Below are 22,830 nucleotides of genomic sequence, written 5' to 3'. Positions count from 1 at the left end.
TTATTTAAAGAATATTACGATGGAGTTGCTTATATTCTTTGATGCTGATGTGTTCACCTTTCTTCATGGCATCGAGGATCGCCACAGTCTCGTTGCGCACACCATTGTTTCCAGCACAGTAGGCAGCGTTGCAGCGATATAGGAGCTGATCAAAGTCGGAGGGTAGAGATACGGTTTAAAGTCCGCTGCAATGCTTATCTTGCTTTAGATGTGCGACACAATGTTCGTCCACTTGTAACTTTTTATCGCCTTCGGGTTCTCGAGAGGGTTAATTACCATGATGCATGGCACCGGAACTGTTCAGGATCTCTGCATAGTCGACAAGGTCTTTAAAACTTCGGGCTCGAACGATTCTGGTTTCTTTTTCACCATGAGTTCCCAGAGGTCAAGGGTTCCTTTGTACCTCACACCATCCACAAAAATATCATCGCCGTCAAAAGTAACTGGTTAGCTTCCGATGAAGATACCATCGTTTTCAGTTCGCGATCCAAAGGTGTGGTATGCGGAAGGATTTTTACTGAGCTGGAAACACTGCTGTGCTCGAGGTCCGAGGGTGGTGTCTGTAGGTGGTGCAGTGAGTAGTGGGTAGTCAAACGGTGGAAGAGGGAGGGCTGTCACTGCTGCAGGAAGGTTTTAGATCGTTTTGGTGATCGTTGAAGCTGCCTCTCGTTGAGCCTCAACCACAGGCTTAACACATTGGAAAGGTCCCGGTTGAGTCTAATCTTCGGGAGGCGATGCTGTATGTTACTGGCTTTAATCTCCCGCTTGGTCTCTTGCAACTACCTTGCGAGCGCCTCACACTGTTTAGGGTCTGTAATCTTTATAAACGTCATTTATTTATAGCGTTGTCGTTAACTCCAATAAGCGATGGTTTGAACACCTTTTGATAATTTTTAACTGAAAAGTGACAATATAAGCCCTGCATAGATATCGAATACCGTATAGCGGGTTATTTTCGCGGGGTGTAAATTTTCGCTTATTTTCGCGTATAGAACAAAATCGCCAAAATAAATTCCGCCAATTTAAAAGTGTACATGCAAAGGTAATGTTAAATATGTTGAAACCGCCAAAATAATAACCGCCAAAATTTTTCGTATACCTTAATCAATGAAAATCGCGAAATTTTACACCCGCGAAAATAACCCGCTATACGGTATGACAATATTCTGTGAAATCCTTCTGATACAACCTTTATATATACAGAGTCTATGATTTTATTAAATTTTATGGACATTGAAAGACCAGGGGGGTCTCACACTCATTTAAGCGGTCTCAGGTAGGTTTTCACTGTATATTTTGAATATCCAACTGGCACTTTGGGCGCTCCGTAAACATGAAAGACAGGAAGTGTACCCAAATTCCTTTTAGTCACGTTTGTATCCACCTATTGGCTGAATGTCTGTTTAATATTAGGCAGATTGAAAGATCAGGGGGCTATCACCATTGCCATGTGCCCTTTGTCCTAAAATTTTGATAATTTTTAATTGAAAAATGACAATATAAGCCCTCCATAGATATCGAATATGACAATATTCTGTGAAATCCTACTGAAACAACCTTTATATATACAGAGTCTATGATTTTATTTTATTTTATGGACATTGAAAGACCAGGGGGGTCTCACACTCATTTAAGCGGTCTCAGGTAGGGTTTCGCTGTATATTTTGAATATCCAACTGGCACTTTGGGCGCTCCGTAAACATGAAAGACAGGAAGTGTACCCAAATTCCTTTTAGTCACGTGTGTATCCACCTATTGGCTGAATGTCTGTTTAATATTAGGCAGATTGAAAGATCAGTAGGCTTTCACCATTGCCCTGTGCCCTTTGTCCTAAAATTTTGATATTTTTTATCTGAAAAGTGACAATATAAGCCCTCCATAGATATCGAATATGACAATATTCTGTGAAATCCTTCTGATACAACCTTTATATATACAGAGTCTATGATCTTATTAAATTTTATGGACATTGAGAGACCAGGGGGGGTTTCACACTCATTTAAGCGGTCTCAGGTAGGTTTTCACTGTATATTTTGAATATCCAACTGGCACTTTGGGCGCTCAGTAAACATGAAAGACAGGAAGTGTACCCAAATTCCTTTTAGTCACGTTTGTATCTACCTATTGGCTAAATGTCTATTTAATATTAGGCAGATTGAAAGATCAGGGGGCTATCACCATTGCCATGTGCCCTTTGTCCTAAAATTTTGAAAAATTTTAACTGAAAAGTGACAATATAAGCCCTGCATAGATATCGAATATGACAATATTCTTTGAAATCCTTCTGATACAACCTTTATATATACAGAGTCTATGATTTTATTAAATTTTATGGACATTGAAAGACCAGGGGGGTCTCACACTCATTTAAGCGGTCTCAGGTAGGTTTTCACTGTATATTTTGAATATCCAACTGGCACTTTGGGCGCTCCGTAAACATGAAAGACAGGAAGTGTAGCCAAATTCCTTTTAGTCACGTTTGTATCTACCTATTGGCTAAATGTCTGTTTAATATTAGGCAGATTGAAAGATCAGGGGGCTATCACCATTGCCCTGTGCCCTTTGTCCTAAAATTTTGATAATTTTTAACTGAAAAGTGACAATATAAGCCCTCCATAGATATCGAATATGACAATATTCTTTGAAATCCTTCTGATACAACCTTTATATAAACAGAGTCTATGATTTTATTAAATTTTATGGACATTGAAAGACCAGGGGGGTCTCACACTCATTTAAGCGGTCTCAGGTAGGTTTTCACTGTATATTTTGAATATCCAACTGGCACTTTGGGCGCTCCGTAAACATGAAAGACAGGAAGTGTAGCCAAATTCCTTTTAGTCACGTTTGTATCTACCTATTGGCTAAATGTCTATTTAATATTACGCAGATTGAAAGATCAGGGGGCTATCACCATTGCCCTGTGCCCTTTGTCCTAAAATTTTGATAATTTTTAACAGAAAAGTGACAATATAAGCCCTCCATAGATATCGAATATGACAATATTCTGTAAAATCCTTCTGATACAACCTTTATATATACAGAGTCTATGATTTTATTAAATTTTATGGACATTGAAAGACCAAGGGGGTCTCACACTCATTTAAGCGGTCTCAGGTAGGTTTTCACTGTATATTTTGAATATCCAACTGGCACTTTGGGCGCTCCGTAAACATGAAAGACAGGAAGTGTAGCCAAATTCCTTTTAGTCACGTTTGTATCTACCTATTGGCTAAATGTCTGTTTAATATTAGGCAGATTGAAAGATCAGGGGGCTATCACCATTGCCCTGTGCCCTTTGTCCTAAAATTTTGATAATTTTTAACTGAAAAATGACAATATAAGCCCTCCATAGATATCGAATATGACAATATTCTGTGAAATCCTACTGAAACAACCTTTATATATACAGAGTCTATGATTTTATTTTATTTTATGGACATTGAAAGACCAGGGGGGTCTCACACTCATTTAAGCGGTCTCAGGTAGGGTTTCACTGTATATTTTGAATATCCAACTGGCACTTTGGGCGCTCCGTAAACATGAAAGACAGGAAGTGTACCCAAATTCCTTTTAGTCACGTGTGTATCCACCTATTGGCTGAATGTCTGTTTAATATTAGGCAGATTGAAAGATCAGGGGGCTTTCACCATTGCCCTGTGCCCTTTGTCCTAAAATTTTGATATTTTTTATCTGAAAAGTGACAATATAAGCCCTCCATAGATATCGAATATGACAATATTCTGTGAAATCCTTCTGATACAACCTTTATATATACAGAGTCTATGATTTTATTAAATTTTATGGACATTGAAAGACCAGGGGGGTCTCACACTCATTTAAGCGGTCTCAGGTAGGTTTTCACTGTATATTTTGAATATCCAACTGGCACTTTGGGCGCTCCGTAAACATGAAAGACAGGAAGTGTACCCAAATTCCTTTTAGTCACGTTTGTATCTACCTATTGGCTAATTGACTGTTCAATATTAGGCAGATTGAAAGATCAGGGGGCTATCACCATTGCCCTGTGCCCTTTGTCCTAAAATTTTGATAATTTTTAACTGAAAAGTGACAAAATTTAATTTTATGGACATTGAAAGACCAGGGGGGGGGGGGGTTCACACTCATTTAAGCGGTCTCAGGTAGGTTTTCACTATATATTTCTTTTTTGGGCATTCCATAAATATTTCTATTCATATTGCATAATGTTTTCTAGAGTTAGTAGTTTTTCTATTTGTTTAAAGAAATATCATGTATAAAAGTAAATCTTTGAAGTTGTTTTATTGACAACAATCTATGTTATATAAAGACAAATATGCAACATAGAAAAGGGTTTATATTCGAGGACAACGAGAACTGACAACAGCTTAAAGAGGTCATTTTACGATTTCCTGCGTATCTTATCAGTCATCTCAACTTTGAAAATCATGTTTTTAATGTTATCAAGAATTTCCTTTTTTTTAAGATTTTCAACAAAATTTTTAATATCCAACCGACTGCTAGCAGCCGGTTGGATATTGAATATCGAATATCGAATAACGAACCGGCTGCTAACTTCACATACATAATAAGTTGTCACATATTTTGTATAACTTTATGTTTTTAAAATATTCACAGAATAATTGTAAATCTGAATGGGTTAGGTTTATAAAAAGTATTCTTGATGCATGTGGTTACAGTAATATCTGGTTAGCACAAACTGGCTTTAGCACGAAATGGCTGAGTAATAGTTAAAACATAAGCTATTTGATCAATTTCAACAGAACTGTATATCAGATATATATAATTCGTCCAAAGGTTTATCATTTAAATTATGTAAGGATAAGTTTGAATTCGAATAATATTTAGATATATTACCAGATAGAGATAGAGTTGCATTTTGAAGTTGGAAGATGGATAGGTTTAGATAGAGAAATGAGATATTGTAATTTATGTCAAGAATTAGGTGATGAATTTCACTTTCTTTAAATTGTAGATCCCTAGACGACTCAAGAAAACTGTTTTTGGGTAACTGTTATTGTAGCAGAGTAAATATAATTAAATTTTGTAAATTATTACAAACAACACATAGAAATAAGTTAAAAAATATATGCAAATTTATTAAGGTTATAAATTCAGTAGCAGGTCTTCCTGGTTGCTTTTTTTCTATTATAATAACTTCTTGTATACATATTTATTAAAAGAGTAATTGTAACATTTCTATCTTGTCATGTGCACAATTTATTTTGTATACTATGTATTATTATTTCATTCTTTGTACCAATGTGTATACAGTGGTTTTAAAGAATGAAATTGTCTTGTCTTGTCTTGACTCCTGAAGTATATGGTAACAAGCCAATATTTGAAATAAATATTTAATTATGTTGTTAAAAAAAAGGAAAGCACACGCTGAAATATATTAGTTTCATTAACAATGATTGATCTTATGTTGATAAAAGTCCTAAAGATTAAGTTTTACAAGGATCACAAAAAACATAACATTATCGATGATCCATAAAAATGAGGTTAATGTCAAATTAACCAACCCATACAAAGATTTACACCTAAATATAATCATTCCACAAATTAAATATAGTTGACGGGCTATTGCTTATAGTTTACAAGAAACAGACAAAACCATAAAAAAGGGGTCAAGGTCAGATGGACCTCACCAGTCAAACATGAACAACTAACAATCCTGCCATGCATCAATTTAAGTTGACCTATTGCCTTCAGTATCTAAGAAACATAATCAGGAAAACATAATACTGACTAATGAAACATGAAAATGAGGTCAAGCTCATGTGAAAACGGCCAGACAGACAGAAATCGTTTAAACCCACTGAATTTGTTTGCACCTGTTACTCAGTGGTTGTCATTTGTTGATGTGGCTCATAAATGTTTCTCGTTTCTGTTTTTTTATATATAGATTAGACCATTGGTTTTCTGATTTGGAGCCCTTTATATTTTGCTGTTCGGTGTGAGCCAAGGCATCGTGTTGACGGCCATACTCTGACCCATTATAATGGTTTACCTTTTTATACATTGAGACTTAGGTGGAGAGTTGTTTCATTAGCACTCATGAAACCTCATCTTCTTATTTGTATATATATACACCTTTAAATTATATATGCCTTTCTGTTTTTCTTTGTTGACATATTTGTTTGTTTTTATAGTGATTGGGATAATACAAAAATGTTGACTGCTGTACCCCTATTTTTGACATTTTTACATATTATGTTTGTTTGTTTTGTTCACACATCGTTGTCAATATAATGGAATTCATGTGACTATTAAACAAGTGAGAGGTTTAACTAGCTATAAAATTAGTTGTTTAATATACATTCGTTTGATGTGTTTGAGCCCTTGATTTTAACATTTGCTGAGGGACTTTCCTTTTTGAATTGTCACAGTTCAGCATTTTTGTGAATTTACTTTTTACTAAGTGTACACCATTAGGATAGTTAGCAGAAACAATTGTTATCAAACAATATGGTAGACAAACTAAACTGATATACAATATGGTAATTATGGGTTATCTGTTGCAGTTATATATATATGACATTGGTATTATAGTCCATATGGTTACCCTGGTTAATTGTTAATGTATGGATTTTGAAATGGCATCCCGAACTTGGTTGATTAATCTGGTTTAAATATATTCAAAATAAAATCACAATTTTGTTGTGTTACCTCTAATTCTAAAGCATGCTATATTGTTTTCAAACCTTTATTATGACATAATATGGTGCCATTTATTTGTATGCTCTATGTAATATTATGGTTTCGAATCTTGTCCAATATGTTATTATTATTTAGCAACCTCTGTTTGAAATTTTCAGTAATTATATGTTTGCACAAAAATAAGAAAATGCCGTATGATTGCCAATGAGATGAACTTAATCAGGGACCAAATGACATAGTAGTTAACACCTATAGGTCAATGTACGGCCTTAAGCAATGAGCAAATTCCAAATGGCATTGTCAGTTATTACAGACCTGGAAATGGCAAATCTAAAACAATTCAAACACAAAAAATAACCATCTGATTTATGTACAATACAAAGAATTTGCATTTTTTATAACTTTGTTCATTATTGAGACATATGTATAAACATGATATATATGATAAATTATGAATGACCTGTAAATTTCATTATAAGTAAGTTTATAATTGTTACTATTTTATATATTGTGAATAGGATGTCTCATGAGGATTCATACAACATCTTCTTATTTATAATATCTATATATATGATTGAGTGGTTAAACACATATGCTACATTGACATAAACCCAACAAAAAAAGTGTTCTCCACACTTAACTGGCTGTGAAAACAGTACAAATTTAAAACTTATTTAAATAATTTCAATCAGTTTTAAAAAGATAAAACATGTCAGACTTATTTCTAAAATTATTGGACATTTGGAGCTAGTCAAAATTTGGGAGAATCTATACATTGGTTCTTGAGTGTTCATCCTGATTTAAGAACAATTACATGTTATAATGGCCAGTCTCTGAAACAGTAACATTTGCAGTCTTACATGTCTAAGGATCAGTGTCTAAAACACAGTCTACTCAAACAATTGATTAGTGTTTCCAGCCTTCCTTTCATTTCTGGCCTTATCCAAATATTTCTTGTCACAGGTATAATGTACTGGTAAACCTTTATGCTTGCCCATTATATGTTTGCGGCAGTTGCCACCAGTGGCACACCTAAAATCACAATAGTCACATTTATATGGCTTAATTCCTTTGAGTTGATGCTGAACTCGGATATGCAAGTTAAGGGAACTCTTAGTTTTTGCTCTATAACCACATTGACTACAGACTTTGTGTTGATCCTTCGTAGAATGTTTGAACTTCTGATGACCAATTAATACGGTCATGGTCACAAACCTGGCGTCACATTGATCGCAGATGTAATTCCTGATGTTATTGTGACTGTTCATATGATTGGCAAATATTTTTCTATTTGGAGTCTGATAAGTACATTGGTCACATTGGAAGTACTGACGATCATCACCGGCCATCTTGACCTTATGTTGATGCCATAAGTGATCTGTAAGAACAGTAATTTTATATAATTAATATCTATAGGAATAAATGTAAGTTAAATGTATTGTGTACTTTTAATGTTTTTTTTTTTATACAGTTAATAGCTATAGGAATAAATGTAAGTCAAATGGATTGTGTACTTTTAATGGGTTTTTTTTATACAGTTTATAGCTATATGAATAAATGTAAGTTAAATGGATTGTGTACTTTTAATGTTTTTATTTTATACAGTTAATAGCTATTGGAATAAATGTAAGTTAAATGGATTGTGTACTTTTAATGGTTTTTTATACAGTTAATAGCTATAGGAATAAATGTAAGTTAAATGTATTGTGTACTTTTAATGTTTTTTTTTTATACAGTTAATAGCTATTGGAATAAATGTCAGTTAAATGTATTGTGTACTTTTAATGGTTTTTTTTTATACAGTTAATAGCTATTGGAATAAATGTAAGTTAAATGTATTGTGTAGTTTTAATGGTTTTTTTTATACAGTAAATAGCTATTGGAATAAATGTAAGTTAAATGTATTGTGTACTTTTAATGGTTTTTTTTATACAGTTAATAGCTATAGGAATAGATGTAAGTTAAATGTATTGTGTACTTTTAATGGTTTTTTTTATACAGTTAATAGCTATAGGAATAGATGTAAGTTAAATGTATTGTGTACTTTTAATGGGTTTTTTTATACAGTTAATAGCTATAGGAATAGATGTAAGTTAAATGTATTGTGTACTTTTAATGGTTTTTTTTATACAGTTAATAGCTATAGGAATAGATGTAAGTTAAATGTATTGTGTACTTTTAATGGGTTTTTTTATACAGTTAATAGCTATAGGAATAAATGTAAGTTAAATGTATTGTGTAGTTTTAATGGTTTTTTTTTATACAGTTAATAGCTATAGGAATAGATGTAAGTTAAATGTATTGTGTACTTTTAATGGTTTTTTTTATACAGTTAATAGCTATAGGAATAGATGTAAGTTAAATGTATTGTGTACTTTTAATGGTTTTTTTTATACAGTTAATAGCTATAGGAATAAATGTAAGTTAAATGTATTGTGTACTTTTAATGGGTTTTTTTATACAGTTAATGGCGATAGGAATTAATGTAAGTTAAATGTATTGTGTACTTTTAATGTTTTTTTTTTATCCAGTTAATAGCTATAGGAATAGATGTAAGTTAAATGTATTGTGTACTTTTAATGTTTTTTTTTATACAGTTAATGGCGATAGGAATAAATGTAAGTTAAATGTATTGTGTACTTTTAATGTTTTTTTTTATACAGTTAATAGCGATAGGAATAAATGTAAGTTAAATGTATTGTTATTGTACTTTTAATGGTTTTTTTTATACAGTTAATAGCTATTGGAATAAATGTAAGTTAAATGTATTTTTTTTATATAGATTAGACCGTTGGTTTTCCCGTTTGAATGGTTTTACACTAGTAATTTTGGGGCCCTTTATAGCTTGTTGTTCGGTGTGAGCCAAGGCTCCTTGTTGAAGGCCGTACTTTAACCTATAATGGTTTAATTTTTAAATTGTTATTTGGATGGAGAGTTGTCTCATTGGCACTCACACCACATCTTCCTATATCTATTGTGTACTTTTAATGGGTTTTTTTATTCAGTTAATGGCTATAGGAATAGATGAAAGTTAAATGTATTGTTATTGTATTTTAAATGTTTTTTTATACAGTTAATAGCTATAGGAATAACAGTGTTCTCCCCAGAAATTTTGGATAGCATCACATTTCGCGTAAAAAAAAATAAACTGTATTTTTTTTTAATGTCATTTGTCTGCTTTTTTATGAATAAAATCCCATTTCTCAGAAAATGTATAAAAATGGACAAGGGACATATATATAAACATTTTACAAAGTTTCATAAAAATTGGTGAAAGCGTAAGACATACTGATGAAGGAGTGACAAACAGACAAATGGATGGACGGACAAGGGGTTATCATATTACATCCTGTAAAAAGTAAAATCACAAAAATACTGAACTCAGAGGAAAATCAATTTGGAAAGTCCATAATCACATGGCAAAATCAAAAAACAAAACGCATCAAAAACGAATGGACAAGAACTGTCATATTCCTGACTTGGTACAGGCATTTTCAAATGTAGAAAATGGTGGATTAAACCTGGTTCTATAGCGCTTACCCTCTCACTTTAATAACAGTCTCATCAAATTCCGTTACATTTACATGATGCGTTAAATAAACAGTCACAATCAATAAAATAGTCAAAATATGGGAACATCAGTCATCATCGTATAACAATTTAACAGGACACAACAACATCTACTATCTACGAACACATGGATTGATTTGAGTGTCTGACGTCAGAAAAATTATATAGGCCATACAAATAGGTAGAGAAAAAACAAGAATGTGGCCACAGTACACGGATGCCCCACTCGCACTATCATTTTCTATGTTTACTGGACCGTGAAATTGGAATAAATTCTCTAATTTGGCATTAAAATTAGAATGATCTTATCAAAGGGAACATGTATACTGAGTTTCAAGTTGATTGGACTTCAACTTCATAAAAAAATACCTTGACCAAAAACTTTAACCTGAAGTGTAACAGACGGACGGACGAAAGAACAGACGGACAGACAAACGGACACACAGACCAGAAAACATAATGCCCCTCTACTATCGTAGGTGGGGCATAATTAATGAGGGCATTGTGAAAAATTGACCAAATAATTATAGATTAGAAAAAACTGGTCTAAAAAATAAAGAAAAGACCTCCAAATCAAGACCCTCCTTAACAATTTCTTCAATGAGCCAGCATTAATCTCTGTGATGGATTTAAATGTTTAAAGTGACCATTGCCACACCATAGGGTTAAATATATTTACAGTTTCTTTTACTGTGAATTAAGGGAGACAACTTACTCTGAAGACTACTCTTTGTTGTAGTCTGGATTGGACAATATAAGGGAGACAACTTACTCTGAAGACTACTCTTGGTTGTAGTCTGGATAGGACAATATTCACACTGGAACTTGTGGCTGTCTCTTGTATGAGTGTTTGCTATGTGGTGAATTAGATCTTTCTTGGCTGAGTAAGCCTTGCCACAACTCTCACATAAGTGTGGTCTCAACCGTCTGTGTACACTCCTTACATGTCTCAATAAATGACTGCAAAAAATACTGCTTGTTTAATAAAAAAAAATCAATAATAATGATACGGGAACAACCATTTAAAAAATATTCTTGTCAAGCAGATGAGAAAAAAATATTCTAAATCCTAATTTCCCCCATACCTTAAAGTTGAATATTGATAGTGTAGAAAAACAAAATAAATTGATTGCACTTTGAACAAACAAAATTTCAGACTCTGAAAAAAACAATATCCCCCTTAAAGCCTTTAATGTAAATGGTAGCTTCCCTTAATCTATGAACCTTGTAAATAAGCTCAAGATCATGTATTTCCTGCAAGATAGAAGGCATGCCTTTAACTGTTTAATAATTCTATTTATTAAATGATATGAGCAAATAAGCCCTAATACGGATAAATCAGCATGTGCAATACTAAAAACGTTCCACTGTCGATATAAATCAAGATTAAATATTGTTCTTCGAACAGGGCCAATACGTAAAAAAACAGGACCAATAAAAAAAAAGCGGGAAAAAGACGTATTAGTCCTAGGGCTAATACAGGACGTTCACTTCCGGTTTTCAATTTTCTTACTTTACTTAACTTTGGAAGTATCGTTATGCATAAAAACATTTGTATTATATTTTTTGAATTAAAGTCATAAAATAAACAGGTTAAATGATGTGCAATGTTTTGTAACGTCTTAAAGTTTTGAAACAGAAAAAACAGGGCCAATACAGAAAAAAGCGGGAAAAAAGCTGTATTGGCCCATGGGCTAATACGGGACGTTCACTTCTGGTTTTTAATTCTCTTATAATCATTTAATAAAAGTGTTATGAACTGGCTGATTCTGTATTGGCACTGGTATAGATTCTTGGTCAGCTGCATTGGCCATCGACCCTACGGGTCTCGAGGCCAATACAGCAAACCTAGAATCTATACCAGTGCCAATACAGAAACAGCCAGTTAATAACACTATAGTATTAATTAAAGTTATTCAGCTATTGGTTAATCTGTAGGAAAAAAAATTATCAGTCACAAACAAAACACAATGTCTGGACTGGGGGAAAGATAATACATGTAAGATATGTACCTAAGTATAACTTTTTAACAAAAACTTAAAGGCTACTGATCACAGATTAGTATAAAAGAGTCAAACCTGCTTAAGAAACCATGTGTCTTAAGCAAAATCCTGTGTTAAAAGACCACCGATTTTAGATCGCTCTGTAATACATTTCATATCGATTGAACCTGTATTAATGACCACCTGTGACTGTCGTTAGTCACCATTGTTTTGCTCTCCCATAAGTGGTCTCTTAAAACAGGTTTGACAGTATATTATTTTGAGAAAGGGTGCCCCTGAACCCAAAGTTGTTTTGGTTTAAGAAATAAAAGCTATACTTTATTGTAGTTTTAACATGGATAGGCATTATATATTTGTGATAATTTATGCCCAAGCGATAGTGAAGGCTAAAATAACACAAATATAATGCCTATGGTGTCGATTAAGGTAATTTCTATGTACGATAAGTATAAGTGTAAAAGCGTTTATGTAGGCTCTTCCATGAACCTCACTTTTTTGTTTGTAAAGAAGCAAACGGCTGGTACTGTGATTTTTCATTGGGAGGAGTTTAGACAGCCAGCATGAAGGGTCATCATATCTAGGTCAAATATGTCAATTTCAGAATGCAACACATTACAGTCATAATAAATGAATTATTAACATCATGTGCACCATTATAAAGTTTGAAAGTGGGTTTTTTTAAGTTAAGGAAATATATTAAGTGCAGGTAATTTGATAAAATTCATTATTCTGAATAAGTCAATACACAAATGTATACGCATGTGAAAACAAATTCTATTGGATTTAGACATGTTAGAGCATGGTTTTTTTTTAGAAAAGGTAAGAAGCGCGTCATATAAGAATCTAGTATAATTAACACTCAACTCACCTATATTGTGAACTCATAAACTGACACTCGTCACAAGAATATTTCTTCTCTCTTGTATGCATTTTTTTATGGTGATTAAAATTGGGTAATGTGTAAGTGATGGTTTTGCAGCCATCAAAATCACATTTATATTTCTGAAATGATAAAGTTAAAAATTCATTTAGGGCTGTAGAGTTATTATTAGTGTAAGTGTTAATTCTCATTAAATTCAAACATGTAAATTATACATAAACATTAAACATAAAATCTTATGTGTTAGACAATACAAATTTGCATTTGAATTGTCTACAGAATTTGTTAAACCACAGGAACCCTGCCACATTCTGTATGTACAATGGTCTATGTGCCTGTCCAAAGTCAGGAGCCTGTTATTCAGTGGTTGTCGTTTGTTGCTGTGTTCCATATTTGTTTTTCTTTCATTTACTGTAAATTCAGAAATTATTGCAAGGTTTTATTAAATGGGAAACATGCAACAGAGTTGTAAAAGCAATAATTCAAACTTGCATATTGGAATATTTTGTATGACCTTAACAGGATTTTTCTCAAAATAGTAAAATTAAAATAGCAATTAAGTCTAAAATTACAATATCGCAATAATAAATGCATACAATATTTTCTGAATTTACAGTATTTGTACATAAACTCAGCCGTTATTTTTCTCATTTGAATTGTTTAATATTTGTCATTTTATAGCTTGCTAAGCAGTGTGATCTTTGTTAAAGTTCATTGTGAAAGGCTGTGAAGCAGAGTTCGTGAAATATTTTTCCCCTGGTGGTCCTTGAAGAAAATCTGCTGGTCCTCTCTCTATTAATCTATTGAAAAATACTAAAATTGTGTTAGTCCTATGCAAAATTTTGGTGGTGAAATCGTTAGGACTGACAATTTTTGCTAACTCTGGTGTAGTCACCTTTAGTTGAAATTTTTTTGTCAATTGGTATCCTGTGAAGAGTTGTCTCATTAACAATTAGTCGACAGGTTACCTAATCATGTCTAACATGCCACATTCTGTATGTATGTGTCTGTCCCAAGTCAGGAGCCAGTTATTCAGTGGCTGTCGTTTCTTTAAGAATTACATATTTGTTTTTCATTCATTTTTTGTACATAAACATGATAAATAAGGCCTTTAGTTTTATCGTTGGAATTGTTTTACATTTACAGTTTTCCTTAGAATTGTTTGTGTATCGAAAACATAAAAAAATAAAAATCCCTATACATGCTTTATGGATCAGATTGTAAGCTTTATTCAACTTTCAATAGAGGATAACATGAAGAAAATAAAAAAATTCTGGAGTCAAAAGTCATATTAGTCTTTTTCTCTTGATTCATTCATTTTTCCTAGGTACCTATTTTAATGAATTAATGAAATCTTTCATTTCATGGATATTAATTTTCGTGTTTCTGCCGAAGTCTGCATACAAGCCTAAAGAATATTTGTTATTCATTGAAAATTTAGTTTTGTTGTTGACTTGTATTAAACCAAGAAATCCACAATAAAAAGAACTGTTCATCATTTTTGCAAAGAACTATACATGTAAATCAATATGTTTATCTCCCCTTCATAATAGATTGATTTGGAAATGAACCAAAGTTATCTAATACTAATCACAGACAGGGACTAGCAAGCAATTTTTAAATGTATTTAAATTTTTAAATGCTTATTTGATGTTAAAACAAGTTTCTACTTTAAACGAATGTTACTGTATGCAAATATAAGGACTTTGTACATTTGTTGTAAGCTAAATCTACAAATTTTATTTGAAATTATGAATTTTTATTACAATAGATTCATATGCTACTATATATACCATACGTACCTTAACATTTGGATGCTGTATTCCATGTTCCTTGAACTGATGTATCTGCAAACTTGATCTTTTATAAAACTTTTTATTACAAACACTGCATTTTTCTTGATACGTCTTTGTTTTCCGGTTGCATTCGTTCATGTGTAACTCCACATCGTCTTGGCTACTGTATACATATCCACAGACAGAACAGCACGGTTTGACCTCTGGATGAGTTTCTATGATGTGTGATGACAACACATTTAATTCTCTAGTTGTAAAATCACAATTGTCACATTTAAACATTGTCTCACCTTCTTTTCTATTCTCTTCTTCTTCAGCGATCCTGGTTAAAGATGTAGTTTTCATTTCTTCAAGGTCATGAACATTTTCTGGATGTTTTTTAATCCAATGCCTTTTTAGAAGCCATGAATTTGAAAACTTCTCCCCACAAATTTTACATGGAATACTATGGACCAGCATTTCATGACCTTTGTACTCTCTCAAGGTTGGAAAAATCACAGAACATTTCAGACATTTTGTTGGCTTTTTTGTGTAAACTTTTTTTTTTCTGAATGAAGGGTATCCAGTTACTTCCATTGCCTGTTCAACAGTATAATGATGAACAATCTGAAGATGGGCAGCATGGGTACGGGGATATTTCAATGATTTCCTGCAATGTACACACCTAATTCTCTGCTTGCCCAAGTTACTAGATGTTCGCCTTGCCGGTTTAGTCATATTAGTGGGGTCCATGTTACTTGATGCTTGCATTGCCCGTTTGGTCATGTTAGTGTGATAGTGTACTAAATGATGGGCAAGAGTATCAACACATGAAAATGTCCTGTCACATATATCACATTTTGTTTGCCTTTTTTCATCTGACAATATATTGGAAGTATTTGTTTCTATTGTGTCTCTGGAAAATAGAACTCTACGTAAACTGACATGTTTTTTCATTCTTGAGAAAATGACTCTTTGTCTGAGCTGATGCCTTCCATGTTTCTTCTTTAAATGCAATGAAGCCATGCTGTAATAAGGGAAAGACAACCCACATTTCAAACAAGTAAACTGGTTTCTCTTGCACTTTTTCTGTTTTTCATTAATAATACTTGAATTATTCAAGGAACCAGAAGAGTCATTATCTATTGTATCCAATGGGTTATTTTGATCAATCAAGGCTGAATTTTCCATCAGAGTTAATTGATCACCTATGTTTGACTTCATGTCTGATAATGGTTCAATGGAATTATTTTCATCTTTAAAATAATGTGTTAGACCTATCATGTTAGCTGATTTTTCCTTTACCACTACAACTTTTGGTTCCTGTGTTAAACCTGCTACATCAGCTGACATTTCATTTAGGGCTATAACTTTTGGTTCCTGTCCAACTTTTGGTTCTGAAATCTTTTCAATGTCCTCTATTTTTGACTTAGAGGTCAAATCTAGGTCGTCTTTGGTAACTGATTTGATCAATGAGCGATTTTTACACATGTTTTTCTTTAGAACAAGTTGGCTAGCAAACAACTTTGAAACAAGAATTTTCTTATGCCTTATTTCTGTATGATTTTTATGAATTAACTTATTTCTACAGACCAATGACTTGGGACATCTATTACATCTGTATTTCTTTGATGGTAATATAACATTGTACTTGATTTTCTTCTTCTGATATGATGAACTTTGACTTTCACTAACTGTACTAGCCTTGGAGATGTTTTCACTGTCACACGCTTGACTTTCACTAACTGCACTAGCCTTGGAGATATTTTCACCTTCACACGCTTGACTTTCACTAACCGTACTATCATTGGAGATATTTTCTCCATCACATGCTTGACTTTCGCTAGCCATACTAGCCTTGGGGATAATTTCTCCATCACATGCTTCATTCATCTCTTTATCAAATGTATATGTAATCATTTGGAATTCCTTAATATGTTCTCTGTGTTTCCGAAACCCATGTCTTTTTAATGAAAAGGGACTTGAAAATGTTTCATCACAGAATTTACATGGAATACCATGTACTGCAACTGTATGAGCTTTTAAATCTTTCATTGTGGTAAATACGACAGAACATTTCTGACATTTTGACACCTTCATTGTATAATCTATTATTTTGATGTGTGATGGATAGCCTGTCGCCTCCCTTGCCTGTTCAAATGTGTACATGTGTACACTACTCTGTAGATGGTTTGCAAGGCCACGTAATGCCGTGAAACTTCTGTTGCAATCTACACATGTTTTTGTCTGCTTTCTTATGTCAACTGTATGTGTGTAGCCTGTCTGCTTTAATGGTAAGAAATCAGTATGACATCTGGTGCTTTTCAAATGGCGGGAGAACTTTTTCTTAGATGAAAAGGTCTTCTGACATTTGTAACATGTTCTATTTTTTTCATCAAATTCAACCTGTACCTTAGGTAAACATGACTCTCTAGAAAACATGGTAGAACGCATGTCCACATGCTTTTTTATTCTGGAAGAAATGGCTCGTTGTCGTAACTGAAGATTCCCATGTTTTTTCTTGAAGTGTAATGATGCACTGCTGTAGTATTGGAAAGATAATCCACATTTCAAACAAGTAAACTGGTTTCCTTTGCACCTTTTCTGATTTCCATTACTTTGATTCAGCAAGGTGCCAGGAGAGTCACTATTGTTTGAATCCAACGTACTAATTACTGAACCTTGTTGGAATGGCTTTTTGGAAAGATGTTTTATACATGAAAAGCTCTGACATATATGTTTCTTTAGAACTAGTTGGCTCGTAAACAATTTTGAAACAAGTATTTTCTTATGCCTTATTTCTCTATGATTTTTATGTATTAACTTATTTCTACAGACCGATGACTTCGGACATCTATTGCATGTGTATTTCTTTGATGGTAATATTACTTTGTACTTGATTGCTTTCTTTGGATATGATGACATTTGACTCTCAATAGCCTTGGTAAAATTTTCTAATGCATTTTCAGAACTTTCTTTCCCAGAAGTGTCTTTCGTTTTTACAAAAGATGGATAACCAGTTGCCTCCCTTGCCTGTTCAAATGTGTACTTATGTATACTACTCTGGAGATGATTTGACAGATTACGTAGATTGGTGAAATTTCTTTCGCAATCCACACAAGTCATTGTCTGTTTTATCACATCAACTTTCTGAGAGTAACCTGTCGATGTTTTCTGTTGTTTTTTTTCTTTTTCTATTACCTTATGTGTACAAATTGACGACTTGGGACATTCAACACATCTGTCCTTCTCTGATGGTAATAAAACATTACTGATTTTCTTCTTCTGATTCAAAGAAATTTGTCTTGAGGTAGGCGTTGGTAACTTTTCATTTGCAGGACTTTCTTTATCAGGTGTGTCTTGTGTCATTTGTAATTCTTTAAGATTTCCTGTGTGTTCCTGAAATTTCTGATTTTTCGATACCTTCTTCGTGTGTATTCTTTTATTAAAGAAAGCTGGATACCCAGTTACTTCCCTTGCCTGTTCAAATGTGTACATATGTATACTTTGTAAATGACTTGAGAGGTTACGTAGATTTGTGAACTTTCTCTTGCAATCCATGCATGTCATTGTCTGTTTTATTACATTAACTTTATGTGAGAAACCTGACAATATTTTCTGATGTTTTACTTCTTTTTCCGGTCTTGAGAGATCATATCTGTCAACAGACTCAACACCATGTGAATCTTTGACCTCATGACGCCTTAAGGTTGTATGCTCAACACTTTTTCTTGCATGAGTTTTATGAAATTCCACTATGTGTTCAAGTAGTTCTGATTCAAGTAGAAATTTTTCGGAACAATTTTCATATGAACAAGCTATATCAGGATCTAAACGTTTTTTCTTGTGAACACTTCGACAATGTGCTCTAAAGTCACTCAATGAATCAAAGTTTATATTACATTCTTTGCAGTTCTGATTAGAAAATTTCTTGTACTTGAAATATTTTGGATAGCCGGTCAATTTCTGCACCCTATCAGATTTTATTTTATGTTTTTCAATCAGATGAGATGCCAATGCACGAATACCCGAGTAACTTTTGTCACATCTAAAACATTCAAAATTTTCAATTTTTTGTTCAATTTTCTTCATTATCTTCTTTCTTTTTTCAAGCATATGTTTACTTCTTTTCTTAGATATACATTTTCTTCCTTTTTGGCTTGTAGATTTTAACTTTCTTGGTTTTATGTTTCTGTGTTTCAAATTTATGTGAAGTTTGATGCGAGATACATTTTTATCCCAAACCCGACAGATTTTACAGGAATATCCGATCTTTTGTACTAGTATGTCTTTATACTGTTTTGAGTACAGTTTCTTTAATTTACAAACAAACATTTCAGCCAAACTCTCCTTTTTAAACTTTTTCATGGTAGGTAATGAATTTTGTGAGTGATTCATTAAAAGTCTATGTATATCATGTCTGATAGTTTTCTTCTTTCTGTTTGTCAAATGTTCTGCATCCAATGTAAATTTATTTTTTCCATCTTTCACTAGAATAGATGATGCTATGACACTATGTCCAGAGGTATCATGGGTATTGCTTTGATCTGTTTTTCCTGAAGTTTTGTTACAGTCTCTAGGTTGGACAAGACTATCAATTCTTTCTAGTAGTACATATGACTCTTTGATCAGACTATCTGGTTGTCCTTGCTTTGGCATATTACTTGTCCTTGGGGATGCATTCATGACCTCTATCCCACCTTCCCATGATGCAGCATTGTCACTCACATCAGCAGAAGTGTCATCATCTGCTTCCTCTAAATCGTCACACATTTCAAAACTTTGACTGTCAAATGATTTATTCATTTCTAAATTTCTTCCATGTTTCACCTTTCCACTGACAGAGTTACAGTCTCCCTTTTCACAATTAGTTTTCATAGTTGTCTCCCTTACTTCATTTGGCATGACAGTTAGCTCCCTTTCATTTGACTCTTCAATACTTGTGTGTTCAGTCTCAGATATATCTGAAACAATCTCTTTGTCTTCCTTTGGGATGACAGTTATCTCCCTTACTTCATTTGACTTTTCAAAGCTTGTGTGTTCAGATATATCTGAATTGGTTCTTTTTTCTTCCTTTGTAATGAGAGTAACCTCCCTTACTTCATTTGACTCTTCAGTGCTTGTATGTTCACTGACAGAGTTACAGTCTCTATTTACACCATTTGTTTTCATAGTTATCTCCCTTATTTCACTTTTTGTGTGTTCAGATATATCTGAAATAGTTCCTTCATCTTCCTTTTTTATACCAGTTACTTCCCCTTCTTGTGCGTAATCTCCATTACTTGGCCTTGTTAAACTTGTTTGATACTCCTCCAAGTATTTTTGAAGTGAAGGTATCTGCAAACCATGACTTACATTCTGTAGCAGGGGAAATAACTCTTCACTAAGATGTAGATTTCCAGTGTACATATAATCTAAAAACTCCATTAAGACTGCTACTTCACAATCTATAAAAAGAAAATAGAAACCATGTAAACATGATAAAATTATATTTATTTATAACAGTTTACATTAGTTCAATTATTAAACACCAGAACAACACTCACTAGATTTTTTATATACATGATCTTGTATGATTTTAATAAAACTGATGTAAAAAAAAAAGTATGCAAACACATAACAACTTTACCATGAATGTCTTATATTACATGTAGGCAAACTGGAAAACAGAGAAAGCATAATTGAAAATAATAAAAATATATTAATCAACAAAGGATTTTGGCCTACATGATTTGTACATGTTGATACCTTTTATAACTTTTTTTAATAACTTTAGAAAATCTTCCAAGGTAAACATTTTCTTCATTGGTATCTATAATCATGATAAGTTTCACCCTACGGTAACCTAGAGTTATCAATTTCTGTGTTACTTTGGTCTCTTGTGGAGAGTTCAATCATTGGCAATCTTACCACATCTTCTTTATCTTTTTAATCGGCAGGCTGGACTGTGCTATGGTTTAGTGACCTATAGACCTGTATGCTATACTTCAACCTTGTGTCATGTCAGCCATGATACTTTGAATGACATGCATGGAAATTAATTAAAGGTATATATATGTTTAGAAGTTTAGTATGATGTTCATTTTCACTAAACTTGTACACTTTTTATTAAGGGGCATGTTGAAGTCTGTTTTCTTGTGCAAGGTTTTTCGCCTTGATGAAGACCCATTAGTGGGCCTCAACTCTTTGGTCAGGTTGTCTCTTTGACACATCCCCCATTTCCATTTTCTATTTTATAAATTCTGATCATGTTTAATGAATTTGTAAGATCATAAACCTGTATTTCGATCAACTGACCTACAACAATGGACACTTGGGGTAAATCTTTCCATTTCTCCACCTCTGTCCTGACTGCTCCAGAGAAAGCTGCCACCACCAGTTTGTGAGCCAGGACTGTTGTACCAGTTCTAGTTATGATTGACAGGTCACATAGAGCTTGACTTTTGTACAGTTGATATAGATAATCTCCTAAGGGAGATAAGTGATCACAGTTTACCATCTTGATGTTATTCCTCCTTACTCTGTCACTAATTAAGCCATCTTAGAAATGAACATTTCTGGATTACAGTATACAGCTGCCAGCAAACTTTTAATTGATTCTTTAGCTTGTACCTGAAATTAATAAATGAATAATTACTATTACATGTAATTATACAATAGGTTTATACACAGTGTACAATTGTCCTAATACAAGAATTTAAAAGAGCAACTCAAAACCTTTTTTTTTTTAAAGGGAGATAATTCCAATTCTTGATGTAATAAAAAATTGTACTAAAATTTATTAGGACAATATTAGCCAATCAAATTGTGAATAATTACTCAGGTCAGGATAAAATACATGCAAGCAGTGAGGGGGCATAGGACCTTTATCGGGACTCCAGGATCAGGTGTTTTTAAGCTAGGGATTTCGGGATTGACCCTTGTGGGATCTGGGAATCGTTTTTTTTTTAATTTCGGGACGTCGGGATTTACTTTATTTGAATTGGGGACCTCGGGATTTCGTTTTTTTAAGTCCAGGATTTCGGGATTAGGACCCCTTCTATCCCCCCTCAGCAGTGCTGGCAATAACAATCTTGGATTTTAATATGCCAATGCAACAAGGTGTGTGATGTTCAAATTTTATGTTTAACTTAATTATTTCTCCTTAGACGAAATTTTATTACATTTTTGAAATAAAATTGAGAATGGAAATGGATATAATGTCAAATGAATGTTAAAGAGACAACAACCAAATCAACGAGTAGATAACAGCCGATGGCCACTGATTGATTCTCAAAGCAGCAAGAAAATGGTGTAGACTTATTAGCATAACAAATAGTGAATAATATTTTTATATACTGAGCCAAAAAAGTTTAGCAAGAAAAATATGAAATTTTATTTTATTACAAAATTGTTACAACATATGATTTTGATAATAAAAAAATGAAATTATTACATGTCAGAAGTAACATGAATGTTTATCACTCACATTCATTAGGATTTTCTTTGTATGGAGCGTGGGAGGGTCAAAATACGAAAATGAGATTAGTGTTATTCAAAATCAATTTCTCGGTCATGTCCTAAATGCATTAATGAAGGATTGGCAGGCGCACCAGCAGCTTCCCTTAGTCAATGCACTACTCTTGTGGCCGGAAAACACTTGTCACGTGTTGGTGTAAAGCGAAAGTAGCGCTCCTCCCTTGACGATAGTTTTTCTTGGTCTACCATGTCTACGACATATCGACCTATCCCATGCAGTTGCAATTTGTCAATATCTGTTTGTTAGTCTCTAAACTGTTGACTTACATTGTATGGACATTTAATCAAGCCTCAAAATTAGAAACACTCATTCTAGCATCAACCATTCCAATAGCCTTCTGACGGTAATTTTTGGGGAGTCCAGGTTGACGCCATATGCAATTTTTTCAAACTTTTTTGTGTTTTTCTTACCAATGGTGTG

At 33.2% G+C, this 22,830-nt stretch overlaps 1 protein-coding gene across 1 annotated transcript; it reads right to left on the bottom strand.

The window, feature by feature from the left end:
- Positions 1–7,348: 7,348 nt before the first annotated feature.
- On the bottom strand, positions 7,349–21,451 carry LOC134690719 (uncharacterized). The gene is made up of 5 exons (XM_063550744.1): positions 21,189–21,451; positions 14,919–20,338; positions 13,105–13,238; positions 11,006–11,193; positions 7,349–8,041 (listed from the first exon to the last, which is right to left on the bottom strand). Exons 1-5 carry the CDS (start codon positions 21,388–21,390, stop codon positions 7,554–7,556), a joined length of 6,432 nt encoding a protein of 2,143 aa, XP_063406814.1. The 5' UTR covers positions 21,391–21,451; the 3' UTR covers positions 7,349–7,553.
- Between the last annotated feature and the right edge of the window lie 1,379 nt (positions 21,452–22,830).

This window comes from Mytilus trossulus, chromosome 11, assembly GCF_036588685.1.
Source record: "Mytilus trossulus isolate FHL-02 chromosome 11, PNRI_Mtr1.1.1.hap1, whole genome shotgun sequence".
Classification (NCBI taxonomy): Eukaryota; Metazoa; Mollusca; class Bivalvia; order Mytilida; family Mytilidae; genus Mytilus; species Mytilus trossulus.
Note: the sequence above shows the minus strand (reverse complement) of the source record. Positions and strands in the feature narration are given on the sequence as shown.

Coding starts and splice junctions, on each gene's coding strand:
- LOC134690719 (XM_063550744.1), bottom strand. CDS start 21,390: ATGGTAAACTGTGATCACTTATCTCCCTTAGGAGATTATCTATATCAA. Junction 11,194..13,104: donor TTTATGAGTTCACAATATAG/GTGAGTTGAGTG, acceptor TATTTTTTGCAG/TCATTTATTGAGACATGTAA. Junction 8,042..11,005: donor AACCAAGAGTAGTCTTCAGA/GTAAGTTGTCTC, acceptor CTGTTCTTACAG/ATCACTTATGGCATCAACAT.